This window comes from Callorhinchus milii, unplaced genomic scaffold, assembly GCF_018977255.1.
Source record: "Callorhinchus milii isolate IMCB2004 unplaced genomic scaffold, IMCB_Cmil_1.0 Scaffold972, whole genome shotgun sequence".
Lineage (NCBI taxonomy): Eukaryota > Metazoa > Chordata > Chondrichthyes > Chimaeriformes > Callorhinchidae > Callorhinchus > Callorhinchus milii.
The window spans coordinates 7,067-22,519 of record NW_024705713.1 but is presented as its reverse complement, the minus strand read 5'-3'; the positions used below and the strand labels follow the sequence as shown (position 1 = coordinate 22,519).

The 15,453-nt window shown below is 49.4% G+C and overlaps 1 protein-coding gene across 1 annotated transcript; it reads left to right on the top strand.

Moving 5' to 3' along the window:
• Positions 1 to 390: 390 nt before the first annotated feature.
• On the top strand, positions 391 to 14,430 carry LOC121852568. Its single transcript, XM_042346537.1, has 10 exons — positions 391 to 560; positions 2,209 to 2,244; positions 4,030 to 4,368; positions 8,530 to 8,814; positions 10,072 to 10,356; positions 10,820 to 10,918; positions 11,133 to 11,160; positions 12,321 to 12,364; positions 13,584 to 13,624; positions 14,344 to 14,430. Exons 4-10 carry the CDS (start codon positions 8,757 to 8,759, stop codon positions 14,428 to 14,430), a joined length of 642 nt encoding a protein of 213 aa, XP_042202471.1. The 5' UTR covers positions 391 to 560; positions 2,209 to 2,244; positions 4,030 to 4,368; positions 8,530 to 8,756.
• Positions 14,431 to 15,453: the final 1,023 nt, after the last annotated feature.

The window sequence follows — 15,453 nt, the reverse complement described above, 5'->3', positions numbered from 1 at the left end:
TATTCCGTTGTGTGCCCAGCTCAGCTCACGGCTCCCTATCAGGGCTTACTCACCGCATTAAAATAGCTTATTGCTGTTGATGTGAATCAGCATCACGCTGGCCGGTTGAGTTTGAGTCTGAGGCATGTGTTGCAACAATTCCTGTTGAAAACATCACAAGACATTCTGGTACCGCCTGGTCTTTGCAGAAAGAAAGAGAGAAAGGAAAGGCAGAGGCTGGGTCTCTGATTCACAAGTTTGAAATTCGCTCAACATCAATCTCTACATCGCAGTTCAGGTTCGTCTCTTAGTGGGTGTGCGTCTGTGTGTGTGTGTCACGCTGCTTCTCAGTGTGCTTTTTATCACAACAGCTCTGTGTGTGTCTGTGTCACTGGTATTTGGAGGTTTGGGGATCACAGTATTCCTGGAAAAACGCTGCTTCAGATATTTACTGCGTGTGGTTGATCACTACGTCTACGGAGACCCCTCTCCTTAGGACGGACAAACACAAGAACCCAGGCTCTGGGCTTCACCTCAGCTCCTCCTCATCCTCGACATGGAGCCATTGTTTCTCATCTTCCGTGAGTATCGTTTCTTACCGATCACAGGGACGGCGCATCCAGATAGATGGGAAGCAGCGAGGAGTGAGAGGCTTCTTGGTTGACTCCAAACTCTCCTTTCTACCCCGCACACTGTGCCAACCAACACAGCATCATGGTTTCAAACAACATGCAACCGAAACCTCCGCCACCCATTCATAATATCAAGGTTTGCCTTTGCAAACTCACTGCTTTTCGGCCTCCACAACTCCTCCTTCTGTTGGTGGCAGATTACCCTGAACACTGCTGCCAGTGCCATCACCTCCACCACGCTCGATGACAGTATCAACCCCATTCTCGCCCACTCCATTGGATGAAGTTCAAGACCGTATTCTTCGTCTTCAAAATCCTCCATGGCCTTGTTCCCCCTTTCAGTTACGGCTTCCTAACGCCCTACGAAACTTCCCGCTCCCACCGCTCTGTGGGCTCCGTCCTGATTCACATCGACCGCCTCAAACTACCCACCTTTTGCCCCACTCTCTGGAATTCCAATTTGCAGTTCAACAGCTCGCCCTTCCTTGTTTCCTTCAATATCCGGCTTAACACCCTCTCCTTTGCCGTGCTTTCGATCACACCCCATTCCCCCCGTACTCTCCACACTACTTCAGGGAGGGAGGGAGGTGAAAAACAGGGGAAGTGGGAGGGGATTCAGGGGAGAGAGGGGGGTTAAACGATGGTGAAAGGGAGGGTTAGAGGATTTTGAGGGGGAACTCGGATTGTTGTCATTGAAAGAGAGAGGTTGAACGGCGATGGAGGCCTTTGCAAAGATAAAGTCCTCCTGGACACTTCCCCGCGTGAAAGGCGCTACATAAATGCAAGTTGTCAAAACACAAGTTATTGGAAATGGCGAAAGCCTGAGGATAGACCAGGAAAAACATAAGCCAGCATACACAGTGCTCACCGAAATGGAGAAATATTGTGTTCTGTCTATCAACGGGATTCGGGATAAATTTCTGTTTCTGCGTGGTCACCACACCCCGTGTTCTCCAAGACTCGGAACAGAAACAGAGACGATTTTTTTTGCACCGAAAATACCGTTTAGCCCATTGGTGTATTTGTGAGTCTGTCAAATATTTCTTTATTCAGTCTTTTTGTCTGCTCTTACCATCATGTCTGTGCTGGGGCTCGCTCTTCCTCTGGCGTGGTGGGCGCTTTATAAATCAAAATCCAATTTGTTGTTATTATTATTGTTGGAGATCTCCACACGAATCCCATTCCGAATTCTCTCTCGCCAATGGCTGTGCTGGTGCTCGCACCCACACTGGAGCTCTCTAAGCTAACCCCATTCCCTACTCACTCTCTCCCTGTTGTGTATATGATGGTGTTCGGTTCCAACACTGGAGCTCCCTACGCTAATCGCATTCCCTGCTCCCGCTTTGCCTATCGTGTCTGTGCTACTGCTCGCTCCAGTATTGGGGATCTCTGCTTGATTCCCGTCCACGGCTCTCCGGCTTTCTCCATGCTGCTTCTTCCCACTGGAGCCTTTTATATTGATGACGTTAAATGACTATGCTGTAGTTAAGGATCGACCATTGACGGTGTGACAGACTGAACAGGTCAGGTTCTTGATTGTGTGAATTTCGTTATCAATAATTCTTGCTTTGATCTTGTTTTCTTGTTCCTTGTGCAGTGCTATTTCTGGAGGGAAAGACGGTGGAATCTGCAGGTTAGTGACACAAACTCACAGACAAAAGCTGCTGTGGGAACATTTGCTTCTGAGTGTGAGTGTTGGCCTCTCTTCAGCACCATCTGGGAACAGTAGGCGGAAGCAGGGTACAAGCCACATTAATAATAATGTTAATTATTAATAGTGCTGGTAGACGGGTTCCAACCTTCCGCTTCGGCCTCGTGCCCTCCGTTCTAAGAATGGTGACCGGGTTTTAGCTCTTAAACCTTGAAACAGGCTACCTCCATACCTCCGCCTTGCCCCTTCATTATTAGGCCCTCTTAAGGGCTGTACCTTTGGTGGGCTGTGCTTGGGGGGAGGAGCAATGCCCTGACATTTGGGAGTTGTTCCTGGGGAGGAGGGTTTGTACTGTGCTGAGGCAGCCGTGTGCTTTGGTTGGGGGGCGATTGGTTGGCTATGCCTGTGATAATCTATGCCTGTATAGAGGTGGGCCTGGGTTCTGCTATATTTAAGGTTGGAAGTTGGTCTGTCCCCTCGGCGAGTTTGTGTGTCCTCGGTGGGTCTTTCAGCGGAGCGGGGAGAGAGGCGGCTGTGTCTAGTTTTGTTGCTGTGCAATCTGGTTGGCTGTGCCCTCGGGTGTGGAAATGTACCCTGGAGAGCTTGGGTACAATATTGGGGTTGACGGGCTTTTCCTGGCAGAGTGGCTGCTCTCTGCCCTTGGGGGGGGGGGGGGCGGAGGTGTGTTACCGGGGAGTTAGAACTCCGCCCTGAAGGAAGGACTGTACCCTTCAGTGAGGGGTTTCAGCCTTATATGGAAGAGTTTCGACCAGGTTTGAGGGGCCGTGTCATGATGGAATTTGACCTTGGTTGGATTTTGTTCTGTGGAGGAGGCGCTGGGCGCTATGCAGTGGCATATGCAAATGGAGGGTCTTTGCAATGGTGAGTTCGTACCTGTGCCTGTTGGCTGCTGGTTTGGGAGGTGGCTGCGATCTGGGGAGGCGACACCTGTTCCCTGAGTTCGTTGTGCTTGAAGTTCTGTGTCAGCTGGTGTTGGGCTCTGCTGCAGTTGCTGTTCCTGGGATGTTAGCTGTGCACTGGGGGTAGGTGTGGGAAGGATCAAGAGGCTGCAGCATGTTTGGTGGGGGAGGATTTTAGCCTGGGTGTGTCGTCTGTGCAATCGTAGAAGGTTTGTGACCGATGGTGGGTCTTTGTGTGGAGCGAGCTGTGCCCAGTGTGTTTGTGCCTTGGGGTTCTTTGGCTGTGGCCTGTGGTTAGCTATTACCTTGGTGGTGGAGTGGAGAGTTTTTTTGCCCTGAGTATATTTGACTTTGGGTTGCGGAAGCTGACTGACTGGAAGTCTAAATTTCTTTTATTTGTGTATAAACTGTGTAACGTGGCCTGACACAAACCTGAGCCATTAATACACTAATAAAACGACAATATCTGTGTCTATATCTGTTTATCTGTCAACAAACGCAATAACCAATTGAGCGACAGATAAGATTTGTAACTTACCGGAAATATCTTGCATGCCTAATATCATGGGCGCAGTTTCGGGGATCTACTGCCGTTGCTGAGTTTTATTTAATAAAATTATATAATTTAACCACAATAAGGATGTATGTATAAAGTATAATATAATATTATAAAGTATAGTATTCTTATATAAAGTATGATAGCATCAGATATAATAATCTAATATAAACTATAAAAGTCTAAAATAAATTGTAATAATCTAATATATGTACATTGTATTCTATTACGCTGGGTGACTGGAAGTCAAGCAGGAATCAAACTCTAAATACAGTGTGCAATATTTTACAGAGAATGTGGGTGTGAGGCTGGTGAATGGCGGCAGCCCATGTGCCGGGAGAGTGGAGGTTTACCAAGGAGGATACTGGGGCTCAGTGGATGGCTATAGCTATGACTATGGGTATGTTCTGACCTGGGATATGAAGGCCGCGGCTGTGGTGTGTAAGGAGTTGGGATGTGGAGCCGCGCTGTCAGCATCAGCAGGAGCTCACTTTGGGGAAGGATCAGGCTATGTTGTGGCATATAATATTCGGTGCAAAGGGAGCGAGTCTGCTCTGAGGGATTGTCCCTCAGTGACCTGGAATCATTATTACCGGACACACTCCAATGATGCCGGAGTCATCTGCTCAGGTAAATAAGTGTATCTTTGATCATCACGTCGTTTTCGGAGTGGACTGGGTGGTGACCACGATGTGGGTTGGAGGAGCACGGAAGGTTGCAAGGGATGGGGTGCAAATAAAAGTGGGCTGAACACGGGGGGCGTTGACCGCAGTAGTTTTGAGTACGGAGTGTGGGTTGAGAGACGGAGTGAGGTTAAAGATGGCAGAGCACACGGGCTGTGAGCACAGTGGAGTGAACGGGTTGGATTGCTGGAGTGGGGGTTTGACAGAGAGAGGCAGAGCACGAGAGGGAGGGGTTTGAGCAAAATGCAGGAGAGCAAAATGGGGTGAATAGATTGGGTTGATCACAGGTGTGGTTACCATAGGTTAACTGATATTAAAACTGTGATGAGCACAGGGAAGTGAGCACAGGGAGGGAAGCACAGGTTGATCGAGCAATGTTGGAGTGACCAGCAGGTGTTGGGTTGTGAGACGGTAGCAGCACAGAAGGCCGAGACAGGGTTGAAAACAAGTTGGGGAGCACTGCGATGTGAGCTCAGGGTACACGCATAAGAGGAAGTGTGAGCACAGTGCTGGCACAGCAGGAGAGCCCGGGGGGGGGGGACGAAGAGAGGGTCTCTGATCTGAGGGACATGATCACAGCGGTTTGAACACAGGATATGAGCACAGGTGTTGTGTGAGAACATCTCAAGGGTGAGCACAAGTCCGTGATCTCAAATGGGTGAGCAAAGTGGAGTTGAGCGGAGTGAGGGGAGCACAGGAATCTGAGCATGTGGTGTGGAAATGCACAAGTATCGTAGCAGAGGTGAGAGCACAATTGTGCAGCACAGGGTTGGAAAGCAAAGGGCGGCTTGATCATTGGGTATGAGCACAAGTGGGGAGCACAGAGGCAGCACAGGGAAGCACAGATCAAGCATTGTGGGGCACCACAGTGAAGTAACAGAGGTGTGCATAAGTGGGAATAAGAATAGGTTGGTTTGCACAACGGGATTAACACAGCTGCCTGAGCAGGGGAGATTCACCATGCGAGTGTTCAGCACATGCTGAGGACAGGGAGTGGGGAGCGAAAGGGGAGCTGAGCACAGGGACTGTACACAGGTTGTGAATAAGGGTGTTAGCACAGGGTAGTGAGCACAGTGGGATTCGGCACAACGTTTTGAGCACAGGGCACGTGAGCACAGGAAGAGGGCATAGGAGATTTAGAAGCGGAAGAGGGCAAAGTTTGATTGAGCACAGTTAAAGGGCACAGCGTGTTGAGCAGAGAAAGAGGGCACAGGATGGGTAAAAGTGGAGGTAAGCCCAAGGAGGATACATAGGTGGTGTGAGTACAAGGTGTTTGAGAACAGGAGTGGGGTTGAAATGAGGCGTTCCATGTGAAAAAAGGAGGTGCCTGAGCAAAACGGAGTTTAAGCACAGGATGACGAACATATTGGTGATGAGCAGAAGGACAGGGTGCACACAGGTTGTGGTGGCAAAGGTGAATGAGTACAGTGGCTGAACATAAGGGATGCGGGTGAGCACATGAAGGCGAGTGAGCAAGGAAGATGGCAAGCACGCAAGGTAGTGAGGACAGTGGATGGTGATTGAAGGGGGCTGAGCAAAGGGGATTGAGCACATGGTTCTAAGCACAGGGGGTGTGTGAGGACAGGGAGATAAGCACAGGAGCGTAGCTGAGAAAACAGGATGGTGAATATAGACGAGTGAACACAGTGGGAGGAGGAAATATAGGCAGGAGTAAGGGGAGGATGGAGAACTTGGGTTTGAGCACAGCGGTTGTGAGCACAGATGTTGTGAGCACAGATGTGTGAGCGCAGAGTGGCGTGAGCACAGGGCTTGAACACAGGAGGTGCGAATACAGGAGGTGAGCACATTAGGGCCAGCACAGATGGGTGATCACAGGGGAGGGTAAGCACTGGTGGGTGGACACAGCGAGTACAACCGTTGGACCATTACAAAGGGGATGGCTGGCAGAGCACAGAGTGGAGTGAGCACAAGGTGGGGATTAAGATGAGGAGGGCTGAGCACTGAGGTGATGTGCAGAGGTCGTGCAAGCACGCGGGAGTGAGCAGCTGTGGTTAGCAGATGTGCTGAGCAGAGAGGGTGAGCACATGGCTAGCGGTGGATGAGTATATTGATGCGGACGTAGCAACAGGAGAGTTCAGCACAGCGGTGGAGGACAGGGTGTGAGCACAATGAGGGGACACAATGTGCGAGACCAGAGTGCGTGAGCAAATGGGCTGAGCAAACGGTCACTGAGCAGTGGGGGTTGAAGACATGGGGTGAGCACAGTTTGTGGCAAATTGCGGGTGAGCACAGGCTGGATGTGTACAGAATGCGGGTTGGAGGATGAGCTGTGAGCAGAGAATTGAAAACTGAGGGTGTTGAGCACAAGGAGCGTGAGCGTGATCACGATGAGTGGGGTTGAGCCCAGGAGATTTCAGCACTGGTGTGTGAGCAGAAGTGGTGAGCAAAGAGGATGTGAGCACAGGCGGATGTAAAAACATAAAGGAGGTGGGAGCAACAGGAGAGATGAGCACATGAAGGTTGAGAGCAGGTTTGGTAAGCACAGTTGGGGTGAGCACAAAGGGTTTGAGCACAGGAGAGGAGGAGAGGGAGCATCGCATATGGGGGCGAACACACAGGGTGAGCACAGAGGTGGCGAGCAGAGTGGGGTTGAGCACAGTGGGCCTGAGCAAGGCGTTGAGCACAGGATGGGTGAGCACATTAGGTGTGCCCACGTTGGGTGAGCACAGGTGATGTGCACATGTGCCTGAGTGAGCAAAAAATTATAGCATAGGCAGGGTGAACCCAGGAGTGTTGAGCACACCGTGGTGAGCACAGGGGGTGAGCATAGTGAGGTTGAGCAAACGGGTGAGCGCAGACGGTAACCACAAGGGGGGAGCACGGTGGGGAACCAAGTGGTCGGGGTAAGCATAGCAGGGGCTGAGCACAGGGTGGTGGTTGATAAAATAGTCTGAGAATAGATGGTGGCTGAGCAGAGTGTGCGGCTGTGCATGGGGATAGGTGAGCCCAGGTTGCGTGTTGCGGTTGTGCTGGGGAAAGGGTCAGGGGCTGAGCACAGGACGAGCTGCTGATTGGGTCCAAATTATCTGGTGTTATTGACTTGTGACTATTGATAGACAAAAAAATGACATGACTCAGGTCCTTAAACCAATAACAGTTAGTGACCATCGCCGCTCATGTCGGGAGGACATTCCAAGGTTCTGCAAATGAGCCTCACCAACACCAGGTATTTAAAACCACGGCCAATAATCGCAATAATTATTTGAGCACAGCAAACTTCCCGCAGAACCTGTTAAGTCAATGACCAATTTTATTTTGAGAATTATCGGCAAAGTCACCACGAGAAATTCCCTCCTGGTTTTGAATATTGGCCCGAGAGCTGTAAACTCTACCTGAAAAGGAGGCAGCAAGCGATCAGGCACCCCGAGGCACCACCCTGGCCCCGATCCCCCACTCTGGCCCCGAGCCCCCACTCTGGCCCCGAGCCCCCACCCTGGCCCCGAGCCCCCACCCTGGCCCCGAGACCCCCACCCTGGCCCCGAGCCCCCACCCTGGCCCCGAGCCCCCACCCTGGCCCCGAGCCCCCACCCTGGCCCCGAGCCCCCACCCTGGCCCCGAGCCCCCACCCTGGCCCCGAGCCCCCACCCTGGCCCCGAGCCCCCACCCTGCGGCCCCCCGGAGCCCCCCACCCTGGCCCCGAGCCCCCACCCTGGCCCCGAGCCCCCACCCTGGCCCCGAGCCCCCACCCTGGCCCCGAGCCCCCACCCTGGCCCCGAGCCCCCACCCTGGCCCCGAGCCCCCACCCTGGCCCCGAGGCCCCACCCTGGCCCCGAGGCCCCACCCTGGCCCCGAGGCCCCACCTTGACCCCTAGATCACACTGACCTGGAGCTCACACCGACAACCAGCGCAAACTACCTCCCAGCTCACACTGACCTCGAGCTCACAGAAAAGTGTGTAACTGCAGCAGAAACCCAGCGTACAATAAACCGGATTAGGATCAATCCACGATCCTGCCTCGTATTTATCCTCAGAAAGAAACATTCTCACAGGCTGAGGCTGCACTCATTGTCGGTACTGATGTTTACTTTCACAGCATACATTAGAGCGAGTGTTTGCAACATTATTTTTACGGTGTTTTTACTGCAGATTCGCTCCAGAAAACCAGCATTTCTCTGAAGCCAGATTCCCGGGCGTTTGTGAGAGGGGAAAGCGCTGAGATCTCGTGTACTGGGAACTAACCTGGCAGCAAATGCTCTTTTTTCAGAGACGGCGATTTTATCACATCACAAACAGCTGCAAACAACAGCAACGCTGTAACTTTTATTCCATCGGAGATCAGGGCAGGCAATTACTGGTGTAAATGTGCTAAAAATATGGACGGGCGAGAGCTCACATTCCCAGAGAGCGAACGAATGGGAATCAATGTGTGGGGTAAGTGCGAGTGTCTGGAGACTCTCACCAATGGCATTCACTGCCCCCTTGTGTCCAATCACAGCGATCACAGCACACTTCTCCCATCCTTTCCTTCCTACTCTTCCGCCCGCTCCGTGACACGAGGCTCATGCCATTCTCTCCAGAGCTTTGGCCCTCTACCCTCCTCAGTCTATCCTGTCCCCCCCTCTCCTCCCTCTCTCCCGCGACTCTCCCACCTCTATCGTTCCCGGGTATTTTCTTCCCACTCTCTCTCCCATTTCGCACCATTTCCGTCCCATTTTGACCCCATCTATAATCGCTCGCCCCCTCATTCTCCGGGCTCTACATCCTTCTCTTCACCCCATCTCTCCTCCCCGCTTCCCCCCCTAGCTACCTTTCCTTCCCCCGCTCACTTCCCCCGTCTAGCCTCTCCCCCACACTCTTTTCTCTTCCCATCCACGCTCTCTCTCTACCATTTTCCCCTTCCTCGTTCGCCTCTCTCCCTCCCTGCTCCAACCAACACCACCCACTTCTATATTCGGTGGATGGCACACTTTCTGCTCATCATTCCCAGAGGCTGTGACCTGCGGGTCAGTGAAAACCAAACCGCAGAGTGTGCACATAGCTGCTTTTGCTGTCGATGGCTGGCAAGCTTTAGCTTTAGCACATTACCTGTTGGAACTTTAGCTTCTGCTTTTCACAGAATCTGAGTGTAATCATAAACTGGCACCAGTGTTTGGTCTGCCTTTCCATTTCCTGCCGATGAGCCAGTCTGGTCTGCTCTATCACCAGCAATGCCCTGGAATACCGAGTAGCCACCTCTCTGAGGAACAAGACAAGAGACAAATCGCGGTGGCCTCAATTCTAATAATCTGTTGCCAAACGCATCTGCATATAAACCGTTCAACTGCAGTTACTCTACGTCATGTGTATGTCTGAATTCCGCTTAAATGTGTTTGACACACAACTGAAGACAACACGAGAGGACCAGGCTGAATCCACGGACTCCTATCCTAGCCTGAAGCTGTATGTTAAACGAGTGCCTGGCCTCTCTGCCCTCCCTGGCCACCCCGCACAAAGCCGTCTCTCTCCATTCCTCTCTGCGAATAGATAATTACTGGGTACTGTTCTGAAACTGTCCCTCAACCTCTCTCCCTCTCCTAATCGTACGGACGCCTCCTCCAGGCAGGGAAAAATGCAAATGAAAAATTTTATTCTCACCAAAACCGTGTGCAGCTACAGAGCGAGGTTAACTTTCCTGTGCTTTATTTCCAGATCCGCTTCAGAAACCCACAATTTCACTTAATCCAGATTCCCGGGTAATTGTGAGAGGGGACAGACCTGAGATCTCGTGTTTTGGGAATTATCCTGGCGCTAACTTCTCTTTATACAGAGACGGCGAGTTTATCATATCACAGCCAGCTCCAAAGAAGAACAACAAGGCCACATTCGCCCTTCCGGAGATCCTTACAGGAAACTACATTTGTAAATATATTGCACGCATAGACGGACGACAGTTTACATCACCAGAGAGCGAGCGAATGGGAATCTCTGTGTGGGGTAAGAGCTGAGCAAAATCTCGCACAATGAACTATAATGGCCGAGTGGAGAAATAACACTTCATAGTGACAGATCTTCTCATCAACCTTCTGCCTATGAGTTAGTTGGCATGGAGTAGTGCTGGCCCGGCTTGCTCAGGGATGGGCTAGAGACCTACGGCAAAGGTGGGCTTGATTCTGATGTTCGAGAGCTTATCGGATAACCAGGTCAGCCGCTGAAGATCCGCTGCTTATATCGTTCTCCTAAGGGCCTGTTTCCAGAAGCTTTCCTCACTTGGACAGAATGGAGTGAAATTTGGCTATTTTCATTCGAACAGGGATATTTGAGAGAAAACTTTACTTTCTACAGTAGTTTTACATCAAGAGGAGATGAAAACCTGATTGAGGTCTTTAAAATGATGTGTTATGTTCAGATATTCGCTATTAAAAAGGACAAATAACTTTTTGCCCCCTTTCCTTTCTAGGATACTGGACCTGGATGCACACTGTAGGACTTGCTGTGGGGATCGTCACTGCGAAAGTGATCACTGTGTTTACAGTTGGTTTATGTGTGTATAAGAGAGGTAAGTGTCTATTTATATCACTGAATATAGTGTATAGTTTTTGGGGTATAAAGGAATAGCCAGCAATGTCTAAGTTGCGGGCAAGAATTTACACTTGATAACGAGTGTCTGTGAATGCCTTTTGACACTGGATATAATGCCTATTATCAACATAAACACAATGTGAAACCACTACTGACGAATTTTTTACATGTATTAAATTTTGCATTTCCAGATAAACACAACAGTCCAAGAGGGAAATGGTGAGAACATTTCTACTAAAATCACATTCCTTGTCCTCATCCCAGTCTGTATTTGCTGATGCTCGATACCCACTGGAACTCTCTTCTGTAACCCCATTCCCCAGTCTCTATCCACTGTGTTTCTGCTTGGGCTGCTCTCTAACTGTAATCTGTCTCCGCTGCTCTTTCCCCAATATATTTGTGCTACTGCTAGTTCCACGTTGGCGCTCTTTGCTCTGGTCCCATTCCCCGCTATCTCCACATCGTGTATTTGCTGGTGTTGGCTCCCACATTCGAGCTCTTTACACCAATCCCTCTCTCTGCTCTGTCCCCATTGTGTATGCGACAGTGCTTGCTCCCCCAAGCAGCGGCAGGGCTAGGGTGCTCGTAACTGGACAGGCAGTGGGAAAGCTTGCTGGGCACTACCCTCAGTAGCAACGATGCAGGTTTAATCAGTTGCTCGTTACCCCGTTTATTGACCTTAATTAGTTGCTATTTACCCCGATGAAAGCCGTGACTCTCAACAGCCTGAGCATAATCCCAGTGGTGGTCATGTTGGCAGAGATTCAGCATATTAACTGCAAACACAGGCGGCGTGAGTGAAAATCTTAAGCACAATGATGGCTTTGCACAGTGATCAGCCACCTGGCTGCCTTCCCCCAACCCCATCAATCTTAATTCAAAATCCTCCAGGGAAATAATTGCAACCGGTCACTTTCGTACCCACAGCCTCCCACACATATCCTCTCTAAAACACACCCTAACCCAGACAACCAGCCTTCCCACCCCCATAATATCACCCCCAGCTCCCTTCCACAACAACGCACCTATCCACCCCCCTCCCCCACACACACACACTCACACAAAAACACGCTATCTCCATACAAGGCCAGGAACCTGCCTTTGAAGCGGCGTGTAAATCAACGTCTGGCAAACTTCATGATGTTTTCAGAAACCTAGAACCAGACACAGTGACAAACAGAAGGCGGCCATTCGGCCCCTAGTGTCTCTTATGGTCCTTCAACAGCAGTTCTGTCAGTGCCATTTCTTACGGTTTCCCGCAGACAACAGAAATTAGTTCCTGCTTAGCCCAATGACAAGCGCAGGTCTGAGTTCTCTAATCCTTCTCCGTAAAGCAGAAAGGAATTCATCACTCTCAACTCTATGTGTTTTTCACTCAGGAACGTACCAACGGGAGGCAGCCCGCAAACGAGCAGCAATATATGTGAGTGATAGATTTCCTGGGTTTGAGCCCAGGGGGTAAGTTCAGAAACAGGCTTGCAAAGCCGAGTGTCCAAGCCCCACAAAAAATTATCGCTTGCACATGAGCCTCCTCCAAACAAGAGACCAATGGTCTCCCAGCCACTCTCTCTGGCTCTGTCACTCTCCGTCTCTCTTAGGCTGTCTGTATGTAACTCTCTGTGTGTCTCTGCGCCGTTTGTGTTTGTGCGTGTGTGTCTGTCTATTTACTGCTCTGTCTCTGTTTGTCTGTGTATTTGACTGTTTGTTTCATTGGTCGACTGTCCATATGTGTGTATGTCTTTGTGCCTGTCTCTTTGTCTGTGTATGTCTGTGTGTCTGTCCAGGTATCGATGTGCGTGTGTCTGTCTGTGTGTGTGTGTGTGTGTGTGGCTGCGTACATGTCTGCTTATCTAAATGCGTATTTTTCTGTGCGTCTGCTCTCATTATTTATCTGAAGTACAACTGCTTGAAGGGTTGTGTACTAAAGTTTTGATGATAAAATGTTGTGCAGTCTGCCTTCTCAGGTTGATATTGAAAATCTCACTGTATCGTTGCCGAAAATCCCGCAAATAAAATAGGTTATTCAGCGTTTGTGGGGCACTGCCTTACGGAATTAGGTCTTGTTTTTCAATCATAAACTATATTTAATCCAATACGGTCAATCTTGTTAAGCGATTTGGGATAACTTGATGACGTGAAACTGTTTCTTTCAAATGCAAAGATTATTAATAAGTAGCCTGTGTAATAGTTATTATTATAATAATAATAATCCTTGCATTTGATATAGCGCTTTTCACGTTGGGAGGACGTACCAAAGCGCTTCATAGAATATACTGTGAAGTGAATTGACTGTATTTTTGTGGGTGAACGCGGCAGCGAATTTCGCACAGTAATGTCCCACAAACAGTCGTAGATTGAAAATGACCAGTCATTTTTTGTTTTTTGGGTTTGGGTTTTGGAGGGATTGTTATTAGGCTCTGTGTGGAGTAAGGAAACGTGCCCAAGGTTTCGCCCTCTGCCTGGAATTGAACTCGGGTGTCTCAATTGCAAAGCGAGTGCTCAAACCACTGAGCTACAGGACTCAACTAATTGTCATTATCGTTGATAATTGACCGTTCTAATTATTGATATCCTTAATAATATGAATACATGACAATGAATGTTAATGTGCTGGTGTTAGATCACGTTTGTTTTTGTTTCAGATGTGACGTTGAGAATGGTTGAATGTTCTCTACTACCAGTGGTGAGCATTTACCCCTTTATTGGCCTTCAGCCAAACTCAGGCCCTGTGTCAGCCCAACTCAGTCCGGCCCTGTGTCAGCTTAGCTCAGCCCTGTGTCAGCCCAGCTCTTCCCTGCTCAGACAAGCTCAGCCCCTTGTCAGCCCAGTTTAGCTCTGCGTCTGCCTACGTCTACGTCAGCGCTGTGTGTGTGTTTGTGTGTGTGTGATTATGACTGTGTGTATGTTTTTGCCTGTGTGTGTCTTTGTGTTCCATTTGTGTGTCTCTGTTTGTGGCTGTGCATGCTGTGTCTGTGTGTTTGTGCTAGTGTATTTACGCACCCTGTCACATCGGGAGGACTTCCCAAGGCAATTTGACATTCAACGACTTGGACCAAAGCTGGCGGTTGGATCCAAGAGGGTGATGGGCAGAATCGGAAGGGATAGGAATGTGGCCCAAGGAATGGTCTAAAGGGAGGATTTTCAGAATGGCTTTGGAGGCAAGGGAGGAAGCGAGACAAAGTAACTGAATGAAAGTGTTCTTAAGGGTTGGGACATAGTGGCTGCAACACCGACTGCACTCACACACAACAAAGTCACACACAAACCCACACACTCACATACACACAAAAATACACACACACACGCGCTCACACTGGCTCTTTTGTACAGGGTCTCCCAGGGTTTGTTCATATGTTTCCCCATGACCGTCCACCCATGTGCTAATTTTTGGCCTGTTTGCAGGACGTTGATATCACCGACGCCAAAGGGACTTTAGATGCCGCAGCCGGTGCGGATGATGGACCAGTCAACTCCACGCTCAGAGCGTAGCGAAGTGGTCAGTAACCATGAGCTGTACTCTCTCCTCTCTGCGTCTCCTCGCCATTACCTGTGGTGAATACCAGCGTAAGAGAGTGAGAGAGAGAGAGAATAGCCGTATGTTTGTCTTGATCATAAGTAAAACTTTCTTTGTCACAGCGGCAGCTGTGTTTTGTAGAATGTAATAAATGATTTAGCTCTCTTCTCGTCTTCTGCACAACAGGACACGCTTGTGAATTGAATTGATTGATTATATGTGGGCCAAATTGTGCACAGCACAGTAATGTAAACAGTGATCCTTTTAATATTATATTTTCGAGGATTACTATCAGCCTTGTGCAGGAAGCAAACTTGCCCAAAGTTTCCTCTGCTGGGCAAGCGAATCCAGGATTCTCGCTTGTCGTCGCGAGTGACCCGGTGCTGCAGGACTCCGGATGTGTTAGAGGTTGATGTAATGGTCTGTGTTTTTTAATCAGAATCGGCTGATGGGAACGTACCTAAGCGATTCCTAAATCAAAGCCAATATATTGATCCGATTAACCCACTAGAGTGAACTTTACTAATCTGTGATCAACTTTAATTTGACAACTAACCTGTCGTCAGCATTCGTTTGATTTGATGAAGTGTATAAATTTGATGATATATAAGATTTCAAACCTTTTATTAAATTTTACTACTTGCATGGAAATGTGTGTCAGTTCATACTTCACAAACTAAATAACGCTTAAATGTGTCGGTTCTCAGTGTTTAAACAACGTAAAAACAGCTATCATTTTGGGAACGAATAGAGTCCATCCTGATGATAAATAAAGGGACAACAATAATAAAGGCTCTTTATAGCCCCTCTGGACACCGAGACTGCGTTCATTCACACCTGGTCGCCATAATGTTAGCGTTGAGCTGGTTACCATGGTGTTCGTGCTGAGCTGGTCATTGCGTCCCTCACGCAGTTTAGTGCCCAATAGAGTCGGGTTTAGGGGGAATCAAAGGCTATTGCCTCCTTAATTCATGCGTGATATAAGCCAAGGATTATTA